General features: G+C 41.3%; 1 protein-coding gene and 1 non-coding gene across 3 annotated transcripts in view; both read left to right on the plus strand.

Moving 5' to 3' along the window:
• Positions 1-12,257: 12,257 nt before the first annotated feature.
• FAM161A (FAM161 centrosomal protein A) overlaps positions 12,258-26,674 on the plus strand; it is a 31,283-nt gene continuing 16,866 nt past the window's right edge. For both annotated transcript variants that reach the window (XM_036873937.1, XM_036873938.1), the window contains exon 1: positions 12,258-12,550. In XM_036873937.1, coding sequence (XP_036729832.1) covers positions 12,335-12,550 — 216 coding nt within the window. In that variant the 5' untranslated portion in view covers positions 12,258-12,334. The remainder of the gene's footprint in view (positions 12,551-26,674) is intronic.
• On the plus strand, positions 16,199-16,305 carry LOC118906538. Its single transcript, XR_005022520.1, has one exon. It is a non-coding gene; the product is annotated as a U6 spliceosomal RNA (small nuclear RNA).

Raw genomic sequence — 26,674 nt, forward strand, 5'->3', positions numbered from 1 at the left:
CAGAAAATCTGAATATACCTATAGCCAGTAAGGACATTGAATCAATAATCAAAATCTCCCAACAAAGAAAAGCCCTGGACCTGACCCAGTGGCTTTACTGGTGAATTCCACCAAACATTTAAAGAACTAATACCAGGCCTCCTCAAACTTTTCCAAAAATTGAAGAGGAAGGAACACTTTCTAATTCACTCTATAAGGCCAGCATTACCCTGATACCAAAGCCAGACAAAGACACTACAAGAAAACTACACACCAATATTCCTTACAAACAATGATACAAAAATTCTCACTAGTAGCAAACCAAATTTAGCAGCATAGTAAAAGTATTATACACCATGACCAAGTGAAATTTTATTCCTAGAATGCAAGGATGTTTCAACATGTGAAAGTTAATCAATGCAATATATCATTAAATTAATCAATGCAAAAAAAATTAAGTGAAAAACACCTACATGGGACTTCCCTGGTGGCACAGTGGTTAAGAATCTGCCTGCCAATGCAGGGGACATGGGTTCGAGCCCTGGTCTGGGAAGATCCCACATGCTACGGAGCAACTAAGCCCATGTGCCACAACTACTGAGCCTGTGCTCTAGGGCCTGTGAGCCACAACTACTGAGCCCTCATGCCACAACTACTGAAGCCCATGCGCCTAGAGCCCGTGCTCTGCAACAAGAGAAACCACCACAATGAGAAGCCCATGCACAGCAACAAAGGCACAATGCAGCCAAAAATAAATAAATTTACTTTTAAAAAACCAAAAAAACAAAAGAACACCTACAGGATCGTGTTAATTTATACAGAAAAAGCATTTGACAAATTGCAACAATTTCATGATTAAAAAAAAAAAGAATAGAAGGAAACTACCTCAACATAATGAAAAGCCATATATGAAAAACCCAAAACAAACATCAGACTCAATGGTGAAAGACTGAAAGCTTTTTCTTTAAAAAAGCCAAGGATGCCCACTTTTACCACTTCTATTCAACATAGTATGGACGTTCCAGCCAGAGCAATTAGGCAAGGTAAAGAAATTAGAGGCATACAAATTGGAAAGGAAGACGTAAAATTACATCTGCAGATGATATGATCTTACATGTAAAAAGCCCCAAAGATTACACACACACACACACACACACACACACAAAAGCTGTTAGAACTAATAAATGATTTCAGCAAAGTAACAGGATACGAAGTCAACACACAAAAATCATTTGCATTTTTATACACTAACAACAATCTGAAAAGGAAATTACAAAAACAATTCATAATAGCATCAAAAATAAATAAAATATTTAGAAATTAACTTAACCAAGGAAATGAAAGATTTGCTCAGTGAAAATTACAAAACATTGTTGAAAGAAATTAAAGAAGACAAATAAATGGAAAAAGATCCCATGTTCATGGATTCAAAGACTGAATATTGTTAAAATGTCAATATATCCAAAGTGATCTACAGATTCCATGTAATCCCTATCAAAATACCAATGGCATTTTTCACAGAACTGGAACGGATAATCCTAAAATTTGTATGGAACTACAAAAGACCTTGAATGTCCAAAGCAATGTTAAGAAGAACAAAGCTGGGGCTTCCCTGGTGGCGCAGTGGTTGAGAATCTGCCTGCCAATGCAGGGGACACAGGTTCGAGCCCTGGTCTGGGAAGATCCCACATGCTGTGGAGCAACTGGGCCTGTGAGCCACAATTACTGAGCCTGCGCGTCTGGAGCCTGTGCTCCGCAACGAGAGGCCGCGATAGCGAGAGGCCCACGCACCGCGATGAAGAGTGGGCCCCGCTTGCCACAACTAGAGAAAGCCCTCACACAGAAACGAAGACCCAACACAGCCCTAAATAAATAAATAAATAAATAAATAAATAATAAATAAATAAATAAATAAATAAATAAATAAATAAATGAAGAACAAAGCTGGAGGTATTATGCACCCTGATTTCAAGCTATACAGCAAGGTACAGTAATCAAAACAGTGTGGCACTGGCATAAAGACCCACATTTAGACCAGTGGAATAGAATAAACAAACACAGAAATAAACACATATATGTTCAAATGAGTTTTGACAAGCAAGCCAAGACCATTCAATGTGGAAAGGTCGATCTTTTCAACAAATAGTGCTGGAAGAAGTGGATGTCCACATGCAAAAGAATGAGGTTAGACCCTTACCTAACACCATATACAAAATTTAACTGAAAGTGGATCAAAGACCTAAGACAATAACACTCTTAGAAGTAAACATAGAACAAAATCTTCACGATATTGGACTTGGCAATGTCACTTCTTAGATATGACATAAAAGACACAGATAACAAAAGAAAAAATAGACAAATTGTACTTCATGAATATTTTAAAGTTTTGTACATCAAAAGACACTATCAACAGAGGAAAAAGCAACCCACAGAAGGGGAAAAAATATCTGCAAATCCTATATCTAATAGGGATTAGTACCTAGAATATATAGAGAGAACTACTAAAACTCAACAACAAAATAACTAACAACCCAATTTAAAAATGGGCAAAGAAAAAAAAAAGGGCAAAGAACTTGAATAGACATTTCTCCAAAGAAGATATACAAAAGGCCAATAAGCACATGAAAAGATGCTCAACATCACTAATCATTAGGGAAATGCAAATCAAAACTACAGGATATCATCTCATACCCTTTAGGATGGCTACTATCAGAAAAACAAAACAACGGGAATGCCCTGGTGGTCCAGCAGTTAGGACTCTGCACTTCCACTGCAGGGGGCATGGGTTTGATCCCTGATTGGGGAACTAAGATCTCGCAAGCCACGTGGCACAGCAAAAAAAAAAAAAAGAGGGACTTCCCTGGTGGCGCAGTGGTTAAGAATCTGCCTGCCAATGCAGGGGACACGGATTCGATCCCTGGTCTGGGAAGATCCCACATGCCGCAGTGCAACTAAGCCCATGTGCCACAACTACTGAGCCTGTGCTCTAGGACCCGCATGCCGCAACTACTGAGCCCACGTGCTGCAACTACTGAAACCCGTGTGCCTAGAGCCCATGCTCTGCAACAAGAGAAGTCACTGCAAATAAGAAGCCCGTGCACCACAATGAAGAGTAGCCCCCACTAGCTGCAATTAGAAAAAGCCTAAGTGCATCAACGAAGACCCAACGCAGCCAACAAAAAAAAAAGAAAAGAAAAACAAAACAAGATACTGGAACCTGTGGGTATTGTTGGTAGGAATGTAAAATGCTACAGCTGCTGTTGAAAACAGGATGACAATTCCTCAAAAATTAAATATAGAATTACCTCATGATCCAGCAATTCCACTTCTGGGTATATACCCAAAAGAATTGAAAGCAGGGTCTCAAATAGGTATTTGTACACCCATGTTCGTAGCAACATTATTCACAATAGCTAAAACGTGGAGGCAACCCAAGTGTCCACTGATGGATGAATGGATCAGCAAAATGTGATATATACACACACACACACACACACACACACACACACACACACACACAATGGACTATTATTCAGCCTTAAAAAGAAAGGAATTTCTGGCATATGCCACAACATAAACCTTGAGGACATTAGCTAAGTGAAATAAGTCAGTCACAAGACAAATCCTATATGATTCTACTTATATGAGGCACTTAGAGTAGTCAAAATCATAGAGACAGAAAGTAGAATGGTGGCTAATTAAACTTAAAAGCTTTTGCACAGCAAAGGAAATCACCACCAAAATGAAAAGACAACCTACTGAATGGGAGAAAATATCTGCAAATGATATGGTCGTTAAGGGGTTAATGATGGTGGTGTCATGGGCTACGTGAGCTGAGGAGAAGTGAGGTGTGAGAGAAGGAAAACCGTGCCTTCTGGTGGGTGGTGGGGAGGGACTTCTCTAAAAGGGAAAATCTCTTTCTGGCACTTCTGTGGTGATGGAGAGGCATTCTGAATTGCCACCTGCCTACCTTACCATTTCTCATGTAGGACTTCTGGGTCTTATCATCACCATCATCATCTGAGGAGGAGCTGGTTTTGTCGTCTGATTTGGTGTCTCTGCTGCACAGAAAATGCAGCAGCCATTTTGCCACCTTTGTCCTCTGATTCAGAGAACTCTACTTTTCTAGATGAGGGAGCCTCTTAGTACTTTCTTTTTCTGTTTTATTTTCTACAATTAAAAAATATATATTTATTATTTATTTATTTGGCTGCACCGGGTCTTAGTTGTGGCATGCGGGATCTTTTAGTTGTGGCATGTGAATTCTTATTGTGAACTCTTATTTGTGGCTTGTGGGATCTAGTTCCCTGATCAGGGATCGAACCTGGGCACCCTGCATTAGGAGCATGGAGTCTTAGCCACTGGCCCACCCGGGAAGTCCCTATTTTATACAATTTTTAAAGGTTACTTTCCATTTACAGTTATTACAAAATATTGGTTATATTCGCCATGTTGTGCAACACATCCTTGAGCCTATCTTACACCCAATAGCTTGTATCTTCTACTCCCCTACCCCTACATTGCCCCTCCTCTCCCCACTGGTAACCACTAGTTTGTTCTCTTTATCTGTGTCTACTTCTTTTTTGTTATATTCATTCCTTTGTTGTTGTTGTTGTTTTTAGATTCTTTTTATGGCTGAGTAGTATTCTATTTTATTCTCAGTAGTTTTATCACTTTTTGTCACTTCTATCACTTTTTGTCACTTTACCTGAAGTTCTCCCTGGAGAAACAGAAATACAACTTTTTCTTGTAGGGCGTTGCTGCTGGGTGCTGGGGAATGATGAATTTCTGGTGGTAGAGTTGCTGTAGGTGATGTTTGGTGCTTTTGCCTTGGAGGACTTGCTGAAGGAGATAACCTGCTGAAGCCATGCAACTCAGATTGGGACTTGAACCCACGGTCTTTTAACTGAGATCACACACCTGGTCTCAGGACTTAATGAAGCTCAGGTTCTTGATGTCTTGTTGTAGAAAGAATTCTGTGAGAGACAAAGTGATAGGTAAAAAGTGGATTTATTTAGAGAGAAACACATTCCACAGATGGAGCGTGGGCCATCTCAGAAGGCAAGAGTGGCATCAGGGTATGGGGTTGTCAGTTTTTATAGGGGTGGGTAATTTCATAGGCTAATGAGTGGGAGGAGTGGTCAAGCTATTTTGGGGAAGGGGTGGGGATTTCCAGGAATTGGGCCACCTCCCATTCTTTGACCATTATGGTTGGCCTTGGAAGTGTCATGGCACCTGTGGGTGTGTCATTTAGCTTGCTGATGTGTTACAATGAGCGTATACTGAGGCTCAAGGTCTAGTGGAAGTCGACTCATCCACCATCTTGGACCTATTTGGTTCTAATCAGTTTATGTCACATCCTCGGGCTATGCCATTCTTTTAAAGGTTGTGCCCTGCCTCCTTCCCTCCTGTTTCACTACCAGTTTTTCAAGGGGGCTGAAGGTCCTCTTGGGAGACTTCTTTGTCAGTGACCCGACACAAGACAAAGTGGACAATGAACTACTCCTAGACAAGAATGCTGATGAGCGCCTCTTTCATCTCACTGGAGATCTGCTCCATCTATGCTTTGGTGGAGTTCTTCCTCCAGGTGATGGCTGCCTCCTTGGGCTTAGCTGTCTTCTAGGTGAATATGATCTTGGGATCTGTAGCGCCAGCAAGATCAAGTATGAGAAGAAGCGTGAGATTTTGGTTGATTCTTCTCCTTTTCCTTTTCTTTTATGGAATTTTTTTTTTTTTTCCAGAGAATGTCTTTTAGCTTTGGTACAGTTTCAGGCTGGGGAAATTTCAGGATATCACTGAGTGTCAGAAGTGGCCACTTGTACTGAAGGTTCCGGGAGTGCTGGAGTGTTCTTTTCTGGAGCAGAGGAAGGACTCTGGCTCTTGGTTCTTTGATGAGAAGGCTGAACATGATTGTGCTTTCTCTCTGTCCTGACTGGGCAGGATTGTCTTTTAGGGTAGGAAATCTGGACTGGAGTCTTCTTGGACTTCAAGATCTCTACATTTTCTCCCTACTGCTTTCTTTTTCTTCTTTATCTCTCTTTTCTTTGTCTTGCTTTTTTCATAGGTGGCAATTTTTCTTCTTCAATCTGTCTGTTTCCTTTCTTCTTTCTTCAGGTCTAGGAAAGTGAAAGGGATTCCAGCGATATTTTCCTGTGGAGGGGCCACAGTTCTCCCATAAACTCTGTAGAATTTTTTTTTTTTTCATTCAAAACGCCAGTCTGGTTGATTCGCATCATTTTAGAGCCTGGATTCTCCAAAAACAGCCAAGAGAATTGGGCCAGAGCCACACTGGGTCACTCTGTTGTGACCTAATAAAGTGATGGTACTACACTTCAGATGCAAAGAATAATTTCCATCTTGGTTCAGCCCTTCACTTCCAGTTGGTTGACTAAACTCAGTCATAACATTCTCTTTATTTTTTAAAAAATAAATTTATTTATTTATTTTTGGCTGCGTTGGGTTTTCATTGTTGTGGCAAGTGGGGGCTACTCTTTGTTGCGGTGCATGGGCCTCTCACTGCGGTGGCTTCTCTTGTTGCGGAGCATGGGTTCTAGACGTGTGGGCTTCAGTAGTTGCAGTGCATGGACTCAGTAGTGGTGCGCGGGCTCTAGAGCGCAGGCTCAGTAGTTGTGGTGCGTGGGCTTAGCTGCTCCGCGGCATGTGGGATCTTCCCAGACCAGGGCTCGAACCCGTGTCCCCTGCATTGGCAGGCAGATTCTTAACCACTGCACCACCACGGAAGTCCCATAACATTCTCTTTAAACCCAAGGATTTCTGTTACTCGTTTTGTTATCCAAGGCTTTTTAACCTCAAAATTTATTTTTCTCATGTCTGCCTTTTTTTCCTAAGCATTCTGCACATTTCAGCTACTTCAGTAGTTTCTGTTTGTTGCTGAACCAATGATCTTATCCTGCACTTGTTCTGTGGAAGAATCCAGGAGTCATATTGCTCTGAGAAAACTCCCTATCCCAAGGTGCATGGGAGATTATATATATATATATATATATATATATATATATATATATATATATATATATATATATATATACACACACACACATATACATATACATATTTATTTAATACATTTTAAGTGGTTTGAAGCCACTTATATTATTATAACTTATATATTATAAAATTATATGTTAACTTATACATTATTATATAAATATATAATGTTACATATAATATATATTTTATGTAATATTATTTTTTATTTTATTATTTTTAAAAATCTACTAATATTTTATTGGGTCGTTCAATCCCAGGACATCAAGAATGTAGAAGAAAGGGAAATGAGACAGCAAAAGATGGAAAACAAATACAAAGGTATGAATTACTAAGCTGGCCATTTCTTTAAAAAAAAAATCAGTTTCTTGTCATCAGTGACTTGCCCAGACAGTCTCCATAGAATCATCCTGCCTTAGAAGAGTCTATCAGGTAAAGGAAGGGAAAGAAATGTATTTGCCAGTTTCACATCTCTCATTGGTCAAACCTTATCCTAGCACGTTGATCCTTGCCCAGTGCCTCCAGTCAGCTGCTGGGGAAGCCCAAAAGCTCAGTGCTTCATCTGAGTCTGGAAGTGGTGTAAGTAGCGAGAGCCTCTGTGGGTGTAGGCAGTGTTGCTTTAGCACAAGAGATGCTACTTTGCTACTACAGCAGCCAGCCAGAGGACCAGAGAGCAAATGGAACTGAGCAAATAATTAGGTATCCTAGAGAAGAATTAGAGCCTTGGTTCTCCAACCGGTAAAAGATTAGAATCATCTGAAGCATTTTGGAAGCTACCTGATAATCCAATGTTCAAATTATTTATTTCTGCATTTAAAAAATTACTCCAGGGAATTCCCTGGCGGTCCAGTGGTTGGGACTCTGTGCTTTCACTGCGGAGGGCTCCAGTTTGATCCCTGGTTGGGAAACGAATATCCCACAGCCCATGCGGAGCAGCCCTCCCCCCAAAAAATTACTCTAACACATGGCTTAAAAACCACTTAAAGTATTTTATTAAATACATTAATATACTATCACAAATGAATATAATATTACATTTTGTATATTAATATGTAAATTTAAATATAATTAATATATGGTTTCTATTTATTTAATATACCTTTAAGTGGTTTCTAAGGAACATAATATTAATATATTAATAAATATATTTATTTCATATATAATTTAAGTATATATACTTACTATATATTTTATAATTTCTGTCATGAATTCTCCTGTAACCCATGAATTGTTTTTTAGAAGTATTTTAGAGTTTCCAAACTGAAAGCCTTTTCTAGTTTTTTAAAAAAATTAATGTCTAACTTAATTGCATTAAGTGATCAGAGAATGTTAACTGTATAATATTAATCCTTTGAAGTCTGTTGAGGCTAGCTTTATGGCTGAATGCTATGGTTTCTTTTTATAATGTTCCATATGTTCCTAAGATAATATATATTCTTCAATTGTTACATATATATTTATATAAATTTATTTCTATAATAATATATAAAATATATTTATATACATATTAGAAAAAATATATTTTCTAATAGACATATGTTACCTAATTATAATTGTGCTGTTCAAATCTTCTATATCCCTCCATATATACACACATGTATCAAAGACACTTACAGGACTGTTCATAGCTGCTTTATTCACAATAGCAAATGTGGCAGTCATCTAGCTTAGCTGCTTAGATCTCCTTTAAAGACAGGCTCTGCTGTGAGGAGTGCAGTCAATTGACACAGCAGTGTGCAGGGGCCTGTTAGTACTGGCTTGAGAGACCTGACTGTAAAAATTTCAGGATATTTGCAAACTGTTTGTTAAACACAGCCACTATTAAAAATTAAGTTTTGCTAAATTGTAATTAAATAAATTATATTCAAAACAAAGATAATTTCTCAAAACTCTTTACTTCCTCTTCTGTTACGACATTTTACTTATACTTAGGCTCTCAAGATTATTTGCATCTACTCTATCTGTATGGTGGAAAAACTATATAATGGTGTCCTATTGGGCATCATTCCCCAAGTTCATGTTCGGTGATGTCACACTGGTTACTTGAAATTGGCCTTGGTGAGGGTACTGACATCATGGAAATCAGCGAGTGCTACAGGTTGGCTTTTAAACTTAAAACAATGAGGAAAATGCTAATAATGCAGAAAAAACTTAGTGTGTGGTGTCTGTAGCTGTCACATTGTGAACAGCACAAAAATTTAAGGAAAATTCTTTTAGTATTAGAAAAGTATTTATCTATTCTAGCAAAAAAGTTACTCACAACATTGGCAGACAAGTGAAATTCTGACATACATGTTGGTTGTTTCACTTTCATCTTAGTCATTAATATAAACAAAAATATCAACCAGCATTCATGTTGGAACTACATTCACCAGTTGCAACCATAGGTTGGCTATAGATACAAGAGTTCAGCAAAAACCAATGAAAGTACTCTAGGAGAATCAATTGTGAGGGATTTACAGTAAAGAGTATGTTTTATTTATAAGTTGTGTGCTACAATTCTTTATATTACTAAAAGTTATAAGCACAATCACACACACACACACACTTTCTCCCAGAGAGCCAGTCATCAACCATTTACCAGCATAACACTGGCTAACAGCCGGCAGCCACAGAACTTCAGGGTTTTCCCAAAGTGTTCCATCTGAGAACTTGCTCTTCAGAGGGAGTGCTAGCCCCTCCCTGATTCAGAGGCAGGGCTGATTCAGATGGCAGGGCTGGTAGGGTCTGTCCATGTCTGCTCTATGAGCAATCTTTGTGCTGGAGTTCTCTTTTTACCTGGCTGAGACTTTCTCAGACCCTCACTGTAGTTTCAACCTTCTCCTACACAATTATTCTCCTTTCCCTCTCTTTTCTAAGGTGTCAGAATATATCTTGTCCTGAAAGCATTCCTACTCCTCTCCCTTTATCTTTCACAGGAACTTACCCCAATAACTCTCTTTCACTTCTAACTCCTTCCTGGTATCATCTTCCTGAAGGACCCAAACTGACAGCTGAAAAAATGGAAACAACAGGTGAGTGAATAAACTTAAGAAAGTGATAAAGACAATGTTAATGGCACGGATTAAATTTAAGAGTATGCCTTGACTGTAACTGTTACATTATGAATAGCACAAAATAAAGAGGAAAATTCTTCCAGTATTGGAAAACTATTATCTCAGCAAAGAATACTATTCAGCAATTAAAAAGGAACAGACTACTCATATATACAACATGGATGAATCCCCAGAAAACAGTATGCTGATCAAAAGAAGTTTAGAGCAAAAGGAGTACATACAGTATGATTCCATTTATATGAAGTTCTAGAACAGTCAAGGGAATGTGGAATGGGGAACAGACTGGGAAGGGGCACAAGGGGTCTTTCCGGGATGACTGAAATGTTCTATGTCTTAATATGATTTCATGAGTGTATACATTTGTCAAAACGCATCCAGCTATACATTATTTATACACTTAAAAAATATATATCTGTTTATTTATTTGGCTGTGCTGGGTCTTAGTTGTGGCACATGGGATCTTCCTTGCAGCATGTGGGATCTTCAGTTGTGGCATGTGAACTCTTAGTTGCAGCATGTGGGATCTAGTTCCTTGACCAGGGATCAAACTGGGCCCCCTGCATTGGAAGTGCAGAGTCTTAACCACTGAACGTCCAGGGAGGTCCCCCAACTATACATTTAAGATCTATTCATTGCACTGTATATGTTATATCTCAATACAAAAGTGCAAAAATAATTCTTCCTATGATCATGTAAGATTTGTCATTTTCTTCTTGTAGATCTGTCCATTTCTGTTGTATATATTTTGAGGCTATATTATTAGATATCTGCAAATTTATGTATATATAACTGAATGACTTTGCTGTACATCTGAAACTAACACATTGCAAATCAACTATATTTCAATTAAAACAATTTTGAAAAGATCTGCAAATTTAGAATATTGCTGATGAGTGGAAGCTTTTCTGCTCTTCTATAAACACATACAATGTGTCCTCTACACTCATTCCTTCTATCCTATTCTAGCCTAATCTTCCATTTACAGTGCTTCAGCACGTAGACCTATCTTGCTGGTTTTGGGTCGGACTTAAAACGAATCCCAAAAGCGGCACGTGCAGCCACAGAACTAGCTGCATGCGAATGACTGGAAGTCCCTTCTCTGGTCACTTGGGGCATCCATACCTCATGGGCTTCCAACTCTGGCTTCTGTTCAGAATCCAGCCAGCATCTGTTCCAGTGGTCGAAGCAAATGCTCAGTCAAAACAAAGAGCAGCCTGAAGAAGGTGAGGGAATAGGGGATTTTGCAAGTGTTCACACTCCAGACCAGCGAACAAGGAAGACTTGGTATAAAGGGCTCAGATCACAGAGAAGGGTTCTAGACATCGCGCGCTGCATACTCTGCCTTTGTGGTGGCGGTGGCAGGTTGTAGCGCAGGGAGTGGGAGGGGAAGGTTGCTGCAGCCTCAGCCTCAGGAGGTAGGGGCTTAGGTAGCAGGTGGCTGGACTGCACCACGCCGGCTATTTTAAGGCTAGGCCTCTCTTCCAGGCGCGTGGTGTAGAGGGAAGGCGTCATTTGAAGCACCCACATCTCAGGTGGGAGATGTTGATGGGGGTGAGATGGAGATGAGACTTGTCTGTGGCTACTGCTGGGCGCTCTCGCCCTCCGACCCACACCACTATAAAGCTGAGGAACCCAAGCAGCAAACACGCGGTTCATACACTTGCACTGTCACTCACCGGTGGGTGGACCAGGCTCCACCCAACTCTGGGCTTTTATTGGTCAGCCGAGAGGGCTAGCTAGCAGCCTCCTCCGGATTGGTCGATTTCTGCTAGCTCTCAAGTCAATCAGAGCAGAATGTACTGGACTCCCATTCTCTGGCTTCCGGGGAAGCCATGTTGGGTAGCGGCATGCAAACCTTCCAGTCCTGAGACCGCAACATAATAACATCCCCAGCTTTCCTGTGCCGCCGCCGTCTCCTCCTAACAGGTTATTTCAATGAATAAAAATGCGCTTTTTCACTCACAAAACGTGTCGTTTCATTAGTATAATGTGAGAAGTCTGCGTTTAGGCGGTGAAGCGCGAAGGGAAGAGGTGTCCTATTCTGCCCACCACCCCTCTAAACCAGCAAAGATTCAGTACTGATTCCCGCTATCCAGGAGGCCCCCACTTTGGGTCTCCCGCAGCGTGCGCCGGTTTTGAGTGACGTTTGGCCCCTTGCGGCACCTGTAGCGTCCCTAGTTACCGGACCCCTAGTAACCACCTCCCCAAGCAAGGAGCCATCGGGCGCCTACGGCCGCGCCGGCTTCCACGCCCCGGGCCAGCGCGGGCGCTCAGGCCTCGGTGGCGTGGTGATGGCCGCCTCACACCGAGCAGCGAAGGTGGCGGCCAGCAGTCTCCAAACCCCGGTCAATCCCAGCACCGGAGCGCGGGTCACCCATTACGAACGCAAAGACCCCGTAGAGTCCCTGTCGGCGGCGGCGGCGGCGGCCTTGGAGGAGGAGGAAGAGGAGAAGGAAGAGAAGGAGGAGGAGGAGGAGGAAGAGGCAGAGGGGTCGGCGCGGGCGCCGGTAATGCAGGGGCGGGAAGTGGGCTGGGGCTAGGCCCCGGGGGATGCAGCTGGAGGCTGGTCGGCGACCCCGCTTGGTGAGGCGCGGGCTGGGAAACGCGCGCCCTGTCCAGATCCTCCCCACCGGTGAGCCTGGCCCACCACGTTCTCTGCGCTCCCACGGAAAATACTCAAAACCAAGGCGTTGAAAAGTCTTAATTTTAACTAAAGAGATTGTTGTAAAAATTTCTTGGAGAGCATTTACGTTAGTCTGTTTCCAGAGAGTGAAAAGTACAGAACTTTACTCCTTATGCCCCAGCATCTGTTGGGAGTAGATATTTGCTTTTCTTTTTTTTCTTTTTCTTTTCAACTTGAGGAAAACTGTTCTATCCATAGAGGATAACCCATAAAACGCAAGTGAATCAGCTGTGCTGTCAGGTGTGTTTTGTTGTCATCTTGATGTCTTGGTTATTAGTGCATTTTAATACACTAAATGAGAGTGTATTAAACTCTCAACTCTTGTTGCAGAGCACAGTGTACATGAGAGATGATGTTTAAAACCAGCAAGAGTTCGCTGGGTAAATCAGTCAGATATAGTTAAGCCTCCAGAGAAACAAATTACTGAGGTTCCAGTGCTTCCACACTGCTCTTAAGGGTGGGGTGAGACAGCTTTTTCACTGATCAGTGTCAAATGTGTTGTGACCACCTGTCTACCAGGTAGAGAGTCAAGTCTGCCATCTGCTCTATTCACTTAAAAGATGGGAACCTTGAATTTTAACTAGTAATCTGCAGACGTACACCTCCTTAACCCCAGTTAAAGATTCTTAATACCATTTGTCCAAAGCTTCTCAGATTCAAAACATTGTGGTCTAGGGCTAATAGAAATTACTGGATATTTTGGAATTCTAATCTCTTTAATCTACACTAAAACTGTTAATGAGAAAATCTGTAGCAACACCTTTTATGGGCAGTATTTTACCAACAGATAAACTACTTGAGGTTATCCAGAGTAAGGCAGATGGAGACCCTGAACATGAACCAGGGTCAGTGACCTAGGACCAGATTGATTCATGATAAAGCTTCCCCTCAACACAAATTTCAGGAGCCAACGAAGGAGGCAAACTGATGTTGGAAAAAGATTTGAATGGAGAAAAAGGATTTGGAGTCCCGGGTTAGGATCTGTTCATTTGCTAGTTGATATTCAGAAGTAACTTCCTTCAATCTCAGTTTCCTTATCTGTAAAAGAACTATAATAACTGTCTTTCTTGTCTCACTGGGCTCTTATGAGAACCAAATGAGAGAGTATGTCATAGCTAAAGGACAGTTTGTATAAATTAGTAATAATAATAACAACTGCCAGTGGGACTGTTATTTGAACAACTCTCGCAAAGATTAAGTTCTACTTTGGCTTGCTGTGGTGGAGGAAGCAGTCAGTTCTGTAGTCACAGGTATACTTCCAGAGTGCCCTGGTAAACTGCAGATTTGTATGAGAAACATCACCTTAGGAGAGGTTAGTTTAATGAGCTAATTTCCAAGGGGCATGGTCCTACTGAAAAAAAAAAAAAAAAGGAAGCTAAGTTTGGAGTTTGACACTGTTTTGAGACCACTGTACTTGAAGGATCCAAAAGCAAATCTAGATAAGCTGCCACTGTGGTAGGCCTGACGGTCAGAGGACATGGGGTTGGCAGACAAAGCACTGAAAAGCCAAGAAAGAGAGTGCAGGAGCCAAGCTTTGCCTTCTTCACAGTTTGGCTTGGTCTCCACCTTGGGTTTTTTATTTTTCTATTTATTTGTTTTATTTATTTATTTATTTAGGCTGCATTGGGTCTTTGCTGTGTGTGGCGGGCTTCTCATTGTGGTGGCTTCTCTTGTTGCAGAGCACAGGCTCTAGGTGCGCGGGCTTCAGTAGTTGCAGCACGCGGGCTCAGTAGTTGTGGCACACGGGCTTAGTTGCTCCGCAGCATGTGGGATCTTCCCGGACCAGGGCTCGAACCCATGTCCCTGTATTGGGAGCGCAGAGTCTTAACCACCTGCACCACCAGGGAAGTCCCTCCACCTTGGTTTTTTAAAGGTTAGTTTGTCTCAACTTCGTCCATCTATAAGATGGAGTAAACTCAGCTTACCAGAATCACCACACAAAATTGATTAGAGAACCAACTGTCACAGTAGGCCCCTTTAAGTCCTTTGGTTTGCCAAAGCAACCCCCCCCCCGCTGGCTCCATGCACACGCCTTGCAGGACTCCATGCCCATATAGGGCACTAAGTCATATTTCTTGAATCTAGCCTCAGTTGGAGATATCAGTTCATAGACCTTGCTATGGGGTTTGATGATGACATGGGTAAAGCACTATTCTATAATTCACAGTTAAAAATTTCACTGACTTTCCCTAATGGGATGGCCTTCTCTTTTTCAACAAATATTGAGCATTTATTAAGTGCCAGTCACAGACTATTCAGTAGTGAATGAAGCAGACATAGCTTATGTCGTCACAGTGCTTCCAATTCTGATGGGGAAGTTAGACAATAAAAAATGAATAGTCAAATGATTATAAGACAGGAAATGTTGGGAAAGAAATGAACAGGTTACTATAATTAAAAAAGAAATAGGAAGGAACCTATTTCAGTGAGTTAACATTTAAGCCAATGCCTGATCGATGAGAAAGAACAGCCATTTGAAGAGTGGGGTGGGAAAAGCATTCCAGGCAGAGGGAGCGGCACTGCAGAGGCCCAAAGATAGGAGAGAGAGAGTTTTGTGTGATTAAGGATCTGAAAGAAAGCCAATGGGACTGGAGAAGAGAGAGGGGGGAGAGGGGAGGGGATAGTTTGGAGAGGTAAGGAGGGCCTTGTAGACCAAGGTAAGGAGTTTAGTGTTATTGCAGGTGCAGTGAGAGGTCCTTGAAGACTTCTAAGAGATCTGACATGTTCCTATTTACATTTTAAAACGATGACTCTGATGGCTTTGTGGAGCATGATTGGAGGGTTCGACAAAGAAAGGAGACGGGTAGGAGGCTCTTGCAGTAATTCAGGTGCCAGAAGTGGTGGCTTGGACCTAGAGCCCAGGGGAGATGGCTTAAGTTCACTTAAGGGGAAAGTTCAGAAAAGAAGAGAAGGGGCCTAGTATAGAACTCTTAAAACCCTTGACATTTAACAGTCAGGTAGAGAAAAAGGGGGCAAAAGAGATTAAGACCAGCTACAGTGGTAGAAGAATTACTGCAGGGATGTGGAAGTTTCCAATTCATTGGTTTCAATGCTAAGGGAAAGGGGCAAATGCTGCTAAGAGAAGGACATTTCATCCCCGAAGCAGGAGGGAAGGAGCAAAGGGGCCCAAAGGCAGGCAGTTTTGTAGATGGGAAGATGAGGGAACTTCCCTCTGACGGGTTTTTTTTACTGAAGAAATAAAGAAATTATCATGGGCAGTTGGGATTCGGGGTGGGAGGCAGGTAGAAGAGCAAGGGACAGGTAGGCAGGATCTTCTGGGCAGTGTGAGAGCCACTTCCAGAAGGAGCACGGGAGGTGCCAGGCAGACCAAGTAGCCATGAGAAATTGTTCAATTTTTAATTTAGTATTAATATTCACAAAACATTCTTTTTCTTTTTTTTTTTAAGTTACATTTTAATTATAGAAGTAATACATGAACACATTCTCCTTTTAAAATTTCAAATGTTATATCGTGCTTGCTTTGGCAGCACGTATACTAAAATTGGAACGATACAGAGAAGATTAGCACGGCTCCTGTGCAAGGATGACATGCGAATTTGTGAAGTGTTCCATATTTTTATAAAGATGTTAAAAAAAAATGTTATAAATAAGGCTTAGGCCCTTTTAACACTTCTCCCCTCAAAATGAAAATCTGGTTCCCCCCTCCCTCCTCATCAGTAGCCACTGTTTTGAAACTGATATATATTCTGGGCTTTTTCCTGTCTCCTGTGTACATAATATTTTAATATATGTTAGCATTTTATAGATACATATTGTTCTGCCACTTGCTTTTTTTCTCTTATGTACGTTTCGATCTGCCTCATTCCTTACAAATCCATTTAATGCAAAAAATTTTTTAAATAAAAATTCCATAATTGTAGATGATAGTAGATCGACTATAACACAAATAATTATGAGTGCTGATTACTAATGAAGCAATATGTGTTGGAAGGAGACGTCATCTAAATGGGTCAAGCCAATCTAGGGAAGATTATCCTCTAATCTAGTGGCTGCATGTACAACAACATTCCACAGAAAGCTCAACAATTAAAGGGAAAGGGTGCTATTTTAGGCTCTTGGAAAATAATGTCCTTGGCCTAGATTATTTGAACTACTAAATGTTCCTTCTGTGTGGAGACAATTTAAGATGAAATTAGAGTTGGAAGTTGCTTATTAACCATTTATCTGTTTTGGGTAAACACTGTGAGATCAGTTTATCCAAAAAGTTCAGGCTAGTGTTACCAGTATTAAGCTGAAATGGAATGGATACTGTGCAAAAGTCAGTGCATAAGTATAATTATCGTTTGCCGCATCTCTTCAGAAGCTACTCATCCTTCTGTATCTTTTTCAAACAGTTTTTCCAGGTTCAAATAAACTTCATCCTTTCTGTGAAAATGATTGTTATAAGGCCTTCTTTTAAGGAATGTTCTAAAAGAATGAATGGAGAGCACGGGGATGCTTTTGCCTAAAAGCGAGTCTTTGGAATATCCACTCTGTTTCAATGGTAGTTTTTGGAAAATAAGCCCTTTCCTTAATACTCAGTAGGATATCACTCTTGAGCAGCCAATATTTCTTTGATTCAGTCTTTATGAGGGAATACCTGTCCTCTTCCCTTGGGAGAAACTTAATATTGTTTTAGCTGGACATCCGCTCATCCAACAAATACTTATTGAGCATCTGCCATTGGCCAGGCACTTTTCTAGGCACTGGGGACACAACTGAACGAAGCACACAAACGCTTGCTTCTGTGATGCTCACTTTTTGGTGGGGGCAGGCATCCAATACACAAATCAGCAGAGATCAGTTGGTGGTGAGTACTTATGAGAGAAAGCAGCAAAGGGAGGCTGACAGTGAGTCAGGGGAGAGGCTGTAATTTCAAACAGGGTAGTCAATGAAGGCCTTGCTGAGAAGATGACATTTTGAGTGAAGGTCTGAAGGAGTGAGCAGGTGGGCTGTTCAGATATCTGGAGGCAGGGAGAGGGAACAGTAAGCCCTTGAGGTGATCTTGCTGATTCTGTGAGCTTCGGAAAAACTGCAAACTGGAATCAGCCGCTGCTGCTGGAATGAGCTCCTGCTGCCCGGACGAGGAACCCTGCTGGGGCGGTACAAGTGGATTAGCAGATGGAGAACTAACAGGAAGGAATAAGTCCCTGCTTCCTCCTCCAGCCTTGCAGTTTCCCTGTAGCCCCACTGTTAGCAGAGTCTAGCGGGAAGCAGCTGGCAAAGCGGAAATGTGGTTTGCAGAGTCCCAAGCCCAGCATCACATAGCACGGCTTTGGAGCTGAGACAACGGTTTAACACCTGACTCACATACTTTATGTATTGTAAAGCTGAAGTTCAAAAGGCTAGGGCCCACATCACATGGCTAAGAAGTGCGGAACCTAGGCATGAATGAGAATGCTGACACCACGTCTGTAATCTTTTCCCCACGCCAGGAGAACGCTTCCAAACTGAAAGTTACTTAAATTTCATCCAACCCTTTCAGCTTTGAAGGGTTGGAAGGGGCTGAAACCCAGGTGACCCATGAGTGGTCAGGAGCCAGTGGTAGACAAGAAACAGAAACCACCACCTGCTTGCCCTAACCTCCCTTTCCAGGCTTGCTTCCCAAAATGGCTTTATGCATTTTTACTTTCCTTTTAGCCTGCAGCTGTGTGCACGTTGCTTTCCACCACGCACCACCACCCCCATCCCCGCCACTTTTGGTAACGTCATTTCCTTTGGAGTACCTGTTCCTTCTTTCTCCATATATAATACTTTCTGTAATCCTCCAGATTCTTCCATTCGTTGACTCAGCCCAAATATCACCTTCTCTAGGAAGCCTTCCCTTATCTTCCCAACTCAAACCAAACCAAAGCTCCCTTCTTTTAAATACCCTTATCACTTTGTTGCTGAACTCAAGTTTGTGTGCCCAATGCACAGTGAAGCCAAACAAACCAAAATAGTGGAGTTTAGAGCAGAGAAAGGTTTATTGCAGCCCCAAGCAAGGAGGATAGGCAGCTTGTGCTCAAAAAGCCCAAACTCCCCTGATGGGGAAGAGTTTTTATAGGCAGAATTGGCGGGGAGGGCTGCAGGGTGTGTAACCTTCCTCTGATTGGTTGATGGGGAAGTAACAGGGTGGTGTTCCAGGAATCTCAGTCATCAGCCTTCTGGTTCCAGCCAGTCTGGGGTCCACGTACTTAGGCTCAGCCTAAAGTTACCATCCTCCACCTGGGTGGGGGTCTTAGTTCCTGTAGAAGAACTCAGAGATTCGTATCAGGTTGTTATGTATATCCCTTGAGGAGGAACCAGGACCCTCCACTTTCCTCCACTACTGTTTCTTGACTGCTTTTCCTTTGTTTCTGCATTCCCTCACTCCTCGAATTAGTAACTGTTTGAATCTGCCCTTTGAAATGGGGACACAGAAAGACTTCTGTGCTGAGGAGGACCCCACAGGGTTCTGCTCAGTTTCAACTAGATCTTTGTATCTCTCATGACCACTGTCCATTTCATGTTAGTCCTCCTGTCACTGCTTATTTAGATGCTGGTGTTTGCCAACATTTTCATCCTCAGGTTCTTGCCTCTCATTGCCCACAGGCAGCCTTATCCACACCCAAGGCGGCACCTGCACTTCTGTGTGCATTGCTGGCTCCCATATCTCCATCTCCAGCCCAGCCTTCTTACCAGGTCTCTAGACCTATTTCCCCGCCCTGTTTCCTGTACATTTGGCTGCCCTACTATCCTCTCACACTTCGTGTGTCTAAAACAGAGATTAGTTTCCTTTCCCTAAAATACTCTTCCTCCCTGTATTCCCTATATTAATGAATGGAAGCCCCGTCATCTACCTAGACATACAGCACAGCACTCCAAACAGAAACCTTTTCAATTTCTTGCCCACAGTCCAGGCTATTATCAAGTTGATGATTCAGCTTCTTAAATCTCCCAAGGCAGCCTCCTTTCTTGTGTTGCTGGTGCTGTTCCCTAATTCTGCCCTTAATACCTCTAACTCGGACTCTTGCAGTAGCCCATCAACCGCGGCCAACCTTGCTTCCCTTCACTCCACCTCACTTGCTACCAGAGAGTCCTTCTAAGTATTACTGACCATGTTGCTCCTCTGCTCACATCCTTTAAGGCTCCTGTTGCCTGTGGCTTGGCCCCCTGGACTCTTGGTACTCTTGGTTGGGGCTTTTTTTTTTTTTTTTTTAAATATTTATTTATTTATTTTTGGCTGTGTCAGGTCTTTGTTGCAGCACGCGGGATCTTTCGTTGCAGTGCACAGGCTCTTCGTTGTGGCGCGTGGGCTTCTCTCTAGTTGTAGGGCGGCACAGGCTCAGTAGTTGCGGCACGTGGGCTCACTAGTTGTGGTGCCCAGGCTTAGTTGCCCCGTGGCATGTGGAATCTTAGTTCGACCAGGGATCGAACCCACGTCCCCTACATTGGAAGGCGGATTCTCAACCACTGGACCACCAAGGAAGTCCCTTGGTTGGGACTCTTGACTTGCCTTTTTCACCTTGTTTCCCACAAGCACAGCATGCCTGTTCCTTCCTCTTGTGGCTAAAAAACCCTCCTGCCCTTGGGAGGAGTGTGGTGTGTCTTTGGAGCCTAACAGACTTGGGATTGGATCCCAGCTCTACTGCTTACTAGCTGTGTGACTGTAGGCAGGTTACCTAACTCCTCTGAGCCTCAGTTTCCTCACCGAGGACAGAGTACCTGCCAGTTGCATCATCATGAAGTAACATGATGAATGTTCTAGCACTGTGCCTCAGTTTCTTTGTTTTTCACTGTTCCCTGCTCTGGCAAACTTTGTCCTTATGCAGCCTTATGTCTCCAGTCTGGCTCACCTCTGCAAATTTTGTCTTTTCTTTCCCCAGTCAGAATTATGTATTCCTTCTGTGAGTTCTCATGGTGTCTGATAATGTAACATACATGGTCACTCATCTATCTACCTGCTCAGCTGGGAGCAACTCGTGGGCAGGAATCAAGAGTTCTGTCTCATTCAGAGTCTGCTATCAATTATTTATCTACATGTCCTGTCCTATACTAGCTGGAAGCTTCTCGAAGGTGGAGTTTTCATCTGATTTGTATCTTTCAGCAGCTAGCTGAGTGCTGGGTGTCTCTAAATATTGAATGAATGAGGAAATTAACAAAGTACTTATTCCCACAGCTAAGAAGGTAATGGTGAAGAGCACATACAGGAACAGCAGAAGATATCAGAAAATTCTCTTAATTGAGTTGTATGACTCATAAAGCAATTCTCCAATTTATTTGGTAATAAATTTCTGCACACTTGTTCTACTGAAGGAAACTTGTTTTCCTTCATGTGTTTTCTCTAAGTTATCCCAAGTGGTAAAACACTGGCCTCCTGTACACCGTTTTTAGCCCATTAAAATATTATATCTATAAATATTATATACAACTGACTCTTCTGAATTTTCCTGTTGGGAGACGCTACTCAGATTTATTTTCTAGAGTCTTATCAGATTGGATCTCTAATTTTCCATGGCAAATATGCTTTTTCCATTTTGAGTCTATTTCAGGCAGTAAGCTAAATTTAAAGCCATGGTCAGCAGCCTTTTATGCATAGTATCATAAATAATTTCAGTTGTTTCTCACCTGAGAAAATATAAACTTTTTATATTTCTGGAGAATATGGGGTTTTACCTCTTTAGTTGCCTCAGTTAAAAGAGCTTTGAAAGGTATGCAAAAGGAGTGAGGGGAAAAGATCAGTCATGCCCTTCTAGGCATGTATATAGAATACCCACCCCATGTGTTCTTGTTCTCTTGTCACCCCACAGTCCCCGTCACCATGGGAGCTACTGCTCTTGGTGCCCACGGGAGCGGCTATTCTGGAAGTCCCTCCCACCTCCTCCCAGGCCCTCCTACTCCCTCCTGAGGTACCCGCTCCGCCTCCCGCACCGTCCCCCTGCGGACATCCTGGAGGGCTTTTCCCTGGCTCCTTGATGAGCCCCTGAGAACCTTGTTGCCTCCATTCCCGCATTCACCTGACTTTTCTGTTCCCCGCTCTTCTCTCCATTGGAACACCCACCCTTGGGGCCCACACTGCAGAGCCCAGCTGTGGGCTATGGTTGCTTGGTTTGCAGCTCGAGGAACTATGTTCTTCATCTCAGGTAAACCTACACTCAGAAGGAGGCTTTTTTTTTTTTTGGATTCCAGACTTTTTTTTTTTAACACCTTTATTGGAGGATAATTGCTTTACAATGGTGTGTTAGTTTCTGCTTTATAACAAAGTGAATCAGTTATACATATACATATGTTCCCATATCTCTTCCCTCTTGCGTCTCCCTCCCTCCCACCCTACCTATACCACCCCTCTAGGTGATCACAAAGCACTGAGATGATCTCCCTGTGCTATGCGGCTGCTTCCCACTAGCTATCTATTTTATGTTTGGTAGTGTATATATGGTTACCCTTCCCCCTCCCCATATCCTCAAGTCCATTCTCTAGTAGGTCTATGTCTTTATTCTGGTCTTGCCCCTAGGTTCCTCATGACCTTTTTTTTTTTTTTCTTAGATTCCATGTATATGTGTTAGCATACGGTATTTGTTTTTCTATTTCTGACTTACTTCACTATGTGTGACAGACTCTAACTCCATCCACCTCACTACAAATACCTCCATTTCGTTTCTTTTTATGGCTGAGTAATATTCCATTGTATATATGTGCCACATCTTCTTTATCCATTCATATGTTGATGGACACTTAGGTTGCTTCCATGTCCTGGCTATTGTAAATAGAGCTGCAATGAATATTTTGGTACATGACTCTTTTTGAATTATGGTTTTATCAGGGTATATGCCCAGTAGTGGGATTGCTGGGTCGTATGGTAGCTCTATTTTTACTTTTTTAAGGAACCTCCATACTGTTCTCCATAGTGGCTGTATTAATTTACATTTCCACCAACAGTGCAAGAGTGTTCCCTTTTCTCCACGCCCTCTCCAGCATTTATTGTTTGTAGATTTTTTGATGATGGCCATTCTGACCAGTGTGAGGTGATACCTCATTGTAGTTTTGATTTGCATTTCTCTAATGATTAATGATGTTGAGCATCCTTTCATGTGTTTGTTGGCAATCTGTATATCTTCTTTGGAGAAATGTCTATTTAGGTCTTCTGCCCATTTTTGGATTGGGTTGTTTGTTTTTTTCCATGTTGAGCTGCATGAGCTGCTTGTAAATTTTGGATATTAATCCTTTGTCAGTTGCTTCATTTGCAAATATTTCTCCCATTCTGAGGGTTGTCTTTTGGTCTTGTTTATGGTTTCCTTTGCTGTGCAAAGGCTTTTAAATTTCATTAGGTCCCATTTGTTTATTTGTGTTTTTATTTCCATTTCTCTAGGAGTTGGGTCAAAAAGGATCTTGCTGTGATTTATGTCATAGAGTGTTCTGCCTATGTTTTCCTCTAAGAGTTTGATAGTGTCTGGCCTTACATTTAGGTCTTTAATCCATTTTGAGTTTATTTTTGTGTATGGTGTTAGGGAGTGTTCTAATTTCATACTTTTACATGTACCTGTCCAGTTTTCCCAGCACCATTTATTGAAGAGGCTGTCTTTTCTCCACTGTATACTCTTGCCTCCTTTATCAAAGATAAGGTGAACATATGTGCATGGGTTTATCTCTGGGCTTTCTATCCTGTTCCATTTATCTATATTTCTGTTTTTGTGCCAGTACCATACTGTCATGATTACTGTAGCTTTGTAATATAGTCTGAAATCAGGGAGCCTGATTCCTCCAGCTCCATTTTTCTTTCTCAAGATTGCTTTGGCTATTCAGGGTCTTTTGTGTTTCCATACAAATTGTGAAATTTCTGTTCTAGTTCTGTGAAAAATACCAGTGGTAGTTTGATAGGGATTGCATTGAATCTGTAGATTGCTCTGGGTAGTAGAGTCATTTTCACAATGTTGATTCTTCCAATCCAAGAACATGGTGTATCTCTCCATCTGTTTGTATCATCTTTAATTTCTTTCATCAGTGTCTTATAATTTTCTGCATACAGGCCTTTTGTTTCCTTAGGTAGGTTTATTCCTAGATATTTTATTCTTTTTGTTGCAGTGGTAAATGGGAGTGTTTCCTTAATTTCACTTTCAGATATTTCATCATTAGTGTATAGGAATGCTAGAGATTTCTGTGCATTAATTCTGTATCCTGATACTTCACCAAATTCATTGATTAGCTCTAGTAGTTTTCTGGTAGCATCTCTAGGATTCTCTATGTATAGTATCATGTCATCTGCAAACAGTGACAGCTTTACTTCTTCTTTTCTGATTTGGATTCCTTTTATTTCTTTTTCTTCTGATTGCTGTGGCTAAAACTTCCAAAACTATGTTGAATAATAGTGGTGAGAGTGGGCAACCGTGTCTTGTTCCTGATCTTAGTGGAAATGGTTTCAGTTTTTCACCATTGAGGATGATGTTGGCTGTGGGTTTGTCATATATGGCCTTTATTATGTTGAGGAAAGTTCCCTCTATGCCTACTTTCTGGAGGGTTTTTATCATAAATGGGTGTTGAATTTTGTTGAAAGCTTTCTCTGCATCTACTGAGATGATCATATGGTTTTTCTCCTTCAGTTTGTTAATATGGTGTATCACATTGATTGATTTGCGTATATTGAAGAATCCTTGCCTTCCTGGGATAAACCCCATTTGATCATGGTGTATGATCCTTTTAATGTGCTGTTGGATTCTGCTTGCTAGTATTTTGTTGAGGATTTTTGCATCTATGTTCATCAGTGATATTGGCCTGTAGTTTTCTTTCTTTGTGGCATCTTTGTCTGGTTTTGGTATCAGGGTGATGGTGGCCTCGTAGAATGAGTTTGGGAGTGTTCCTCCCTCTGCTATATTTTGGAAGAGTTTGAGACAGATAGGTGTTAGCTCTTCTCTAAATGTTTGATAGAATTCGCCTGTGAAGCCATCTGGTCCTGAGCTTTTGTTTGTTGGAAGATTTTTAATCACAGTTTCAATTTCAGTGCTTGTGATTAGACTGTTCGTATACTCTATTTCTTCCTGGTTCAGTCTCGGAAGGTTGTGCATTTCTAAGAATTTGTCCATTTCTTCCAGGTTGTCCATTTTATTGGCATAGAGTTGCTTGTAGTAGTCTCTCATGATCGTTTGTATTTCTGCAGTGTCAGTTGTTACTTCTCCTTTTTCATTTCTAATTCTATTGATTTGAGTCTTCTCCCTTTTTCTCTTGATGAGTCTGGCTAATGGTTTATCAATTTTGTTTATCTTCTCAAAGAACCAGCTTTTAGTTTTATTGATCTTTGCTATTGTCTCCTTCATTTCTTTTTCATTTATTTCTGATCTGATCTTTATGATTTCTTTCCTTCTGCTAGCTTTGGGGAGTTTTTGTTCTTCTTTCTCTAATTGCTTTAGGTGCAAGGCTAGGTTGTTTATTTGAGATGTTTCCTGTTTCTTGAGGTAGGCTTGTATTGCTATAAACTTCCCTCTTAGAACTGCTTCTGCTGCATCCCATAGGTTTTGGGTCGTCGTGTCTCCATTGTCATTTGTTTCTAGGTATTTTTTGATTTCCCCTTTGATTTCTTCAGTGATCACTTCGCTATTAAGTAGTGTATTGTGTAGCCTCCATGTGTTTGTATTTTTTACAGATCTTTTCCTGTAATTGATATCTAGTCTCATAGCGTTGTGGTCGGAAAAGATACTTGATACGATTTCAGTTTTCTTAAATTTACCAAGGCTTGATTTGTGACCCAAGATATGATCTATCCTGGAGAATGTTCCATGAGCACTTGAGAAAAATGTGTATTCTGTTGTTTTTGGGTGGAATGTCCTATAAATATCAATTAAGTCCATCTTGTTTAATGTACCATTTAAAGCTTGTGTTTCCTTATTTATTTTCATTTTGGATGATCTGTCCATTGGTGAAAGGGGGGTGTTAAAGTCCCCTACTATGATTGTGTTACTATCGATTTCCCGTTTTATGGTTGTTAGTATTTGCCTTATGTATTGAGATGCTCCTATGTTGGGTGCATAAATATTTACAATTGTTACACCTTCTTCTTGGATCAATCCCTTGATAATTATGTAGTGTCTTTCTTTGTCTCTTGTAATAGTCTTTATTTTAAAGTCTATTTTGTCTGATATGAGAATTGCTACTCCAGCTTTCTTTTGATTTCCATTTGCATGGAATATCTTTTTCCATCCCCTCACTTTCAGTCTGAATGTGTCCCTAGGTCTGAAGTGGGTCTCTTGTAGACAGCATATAGATGGGTCTTGTTGTTGTATCCATTCAGCCAGTCTGTGTCTTTTGGTGGGAGCATTTAATCCATTTACATTTAAGGTAATTATCGATATGTATGTTCCTATTCCCATTTTCTTAAATGTTTTGGGTTTGTTATTGTAGCTGTTTTCCTTGTCTTGTGTTTCTTGCCTAGAGAAGTTCCTTTAGCATTTGTTGTAAAGCTGGTTTGGTGGTGCTGAACTCTCTCAGCTTTTGCTTGTCTGTAAAGGTTTTAATTTCTCCATCAAATCTGAATGAGATCCTTGCTGGGTAGAGTAATCTTGGTTATAGGTTTTTCTCCTTCATCACTTTAAGTATATCCTGCCACTCCCTTCTGGCTTGCAGAGTTTCTGCTGAAAGATCAGCTGTTAACCTTATGGGGATTCCCTTGTGTGTTATTTGTTGTTTTTCCCTTGCTGCTTTTAATATGTTTTCTTTATATTTAATTTTTGATAGTTTGATTAATATGTGTCTTGGCGTGTTTCTCCTTGGATTTATCCTGTATGGGACTCTGTGCTTCCAGGATTTGATTAACTATTTCCTTTCCCATATTAGGGAAGTTTTGAACTATAATCTCTTCAAATATTTTCTCAGTCCCTTTCTTTCTCTCTTCTTCTTCTGGGACCCCTATAATTCGAATGTTGGTGCATTTAATGTTGTCCCAGAGGTCTCTGAGACTGTCCTCAGTTCTTTTCATTCCTTTTTCTTTATTCTGCTCTGC

The sequence above is a fragment of the Balaenoptera musculus genome, chromosome 13 (assembly GCF_009873245.2).
Source record: "Balaenoptera musculus isolate JJ_BM4_2016_0621 chromosome 13, mBalMus1.pri.v3, whole genome shotgun sequence".
Taxonomy (NCBI): Eukaryota; Metazoa; Chordata; class Mammalia; order Artiodactyla; family Balaenopteridae; genus Balaenoptera; species Balaenoptera musculus.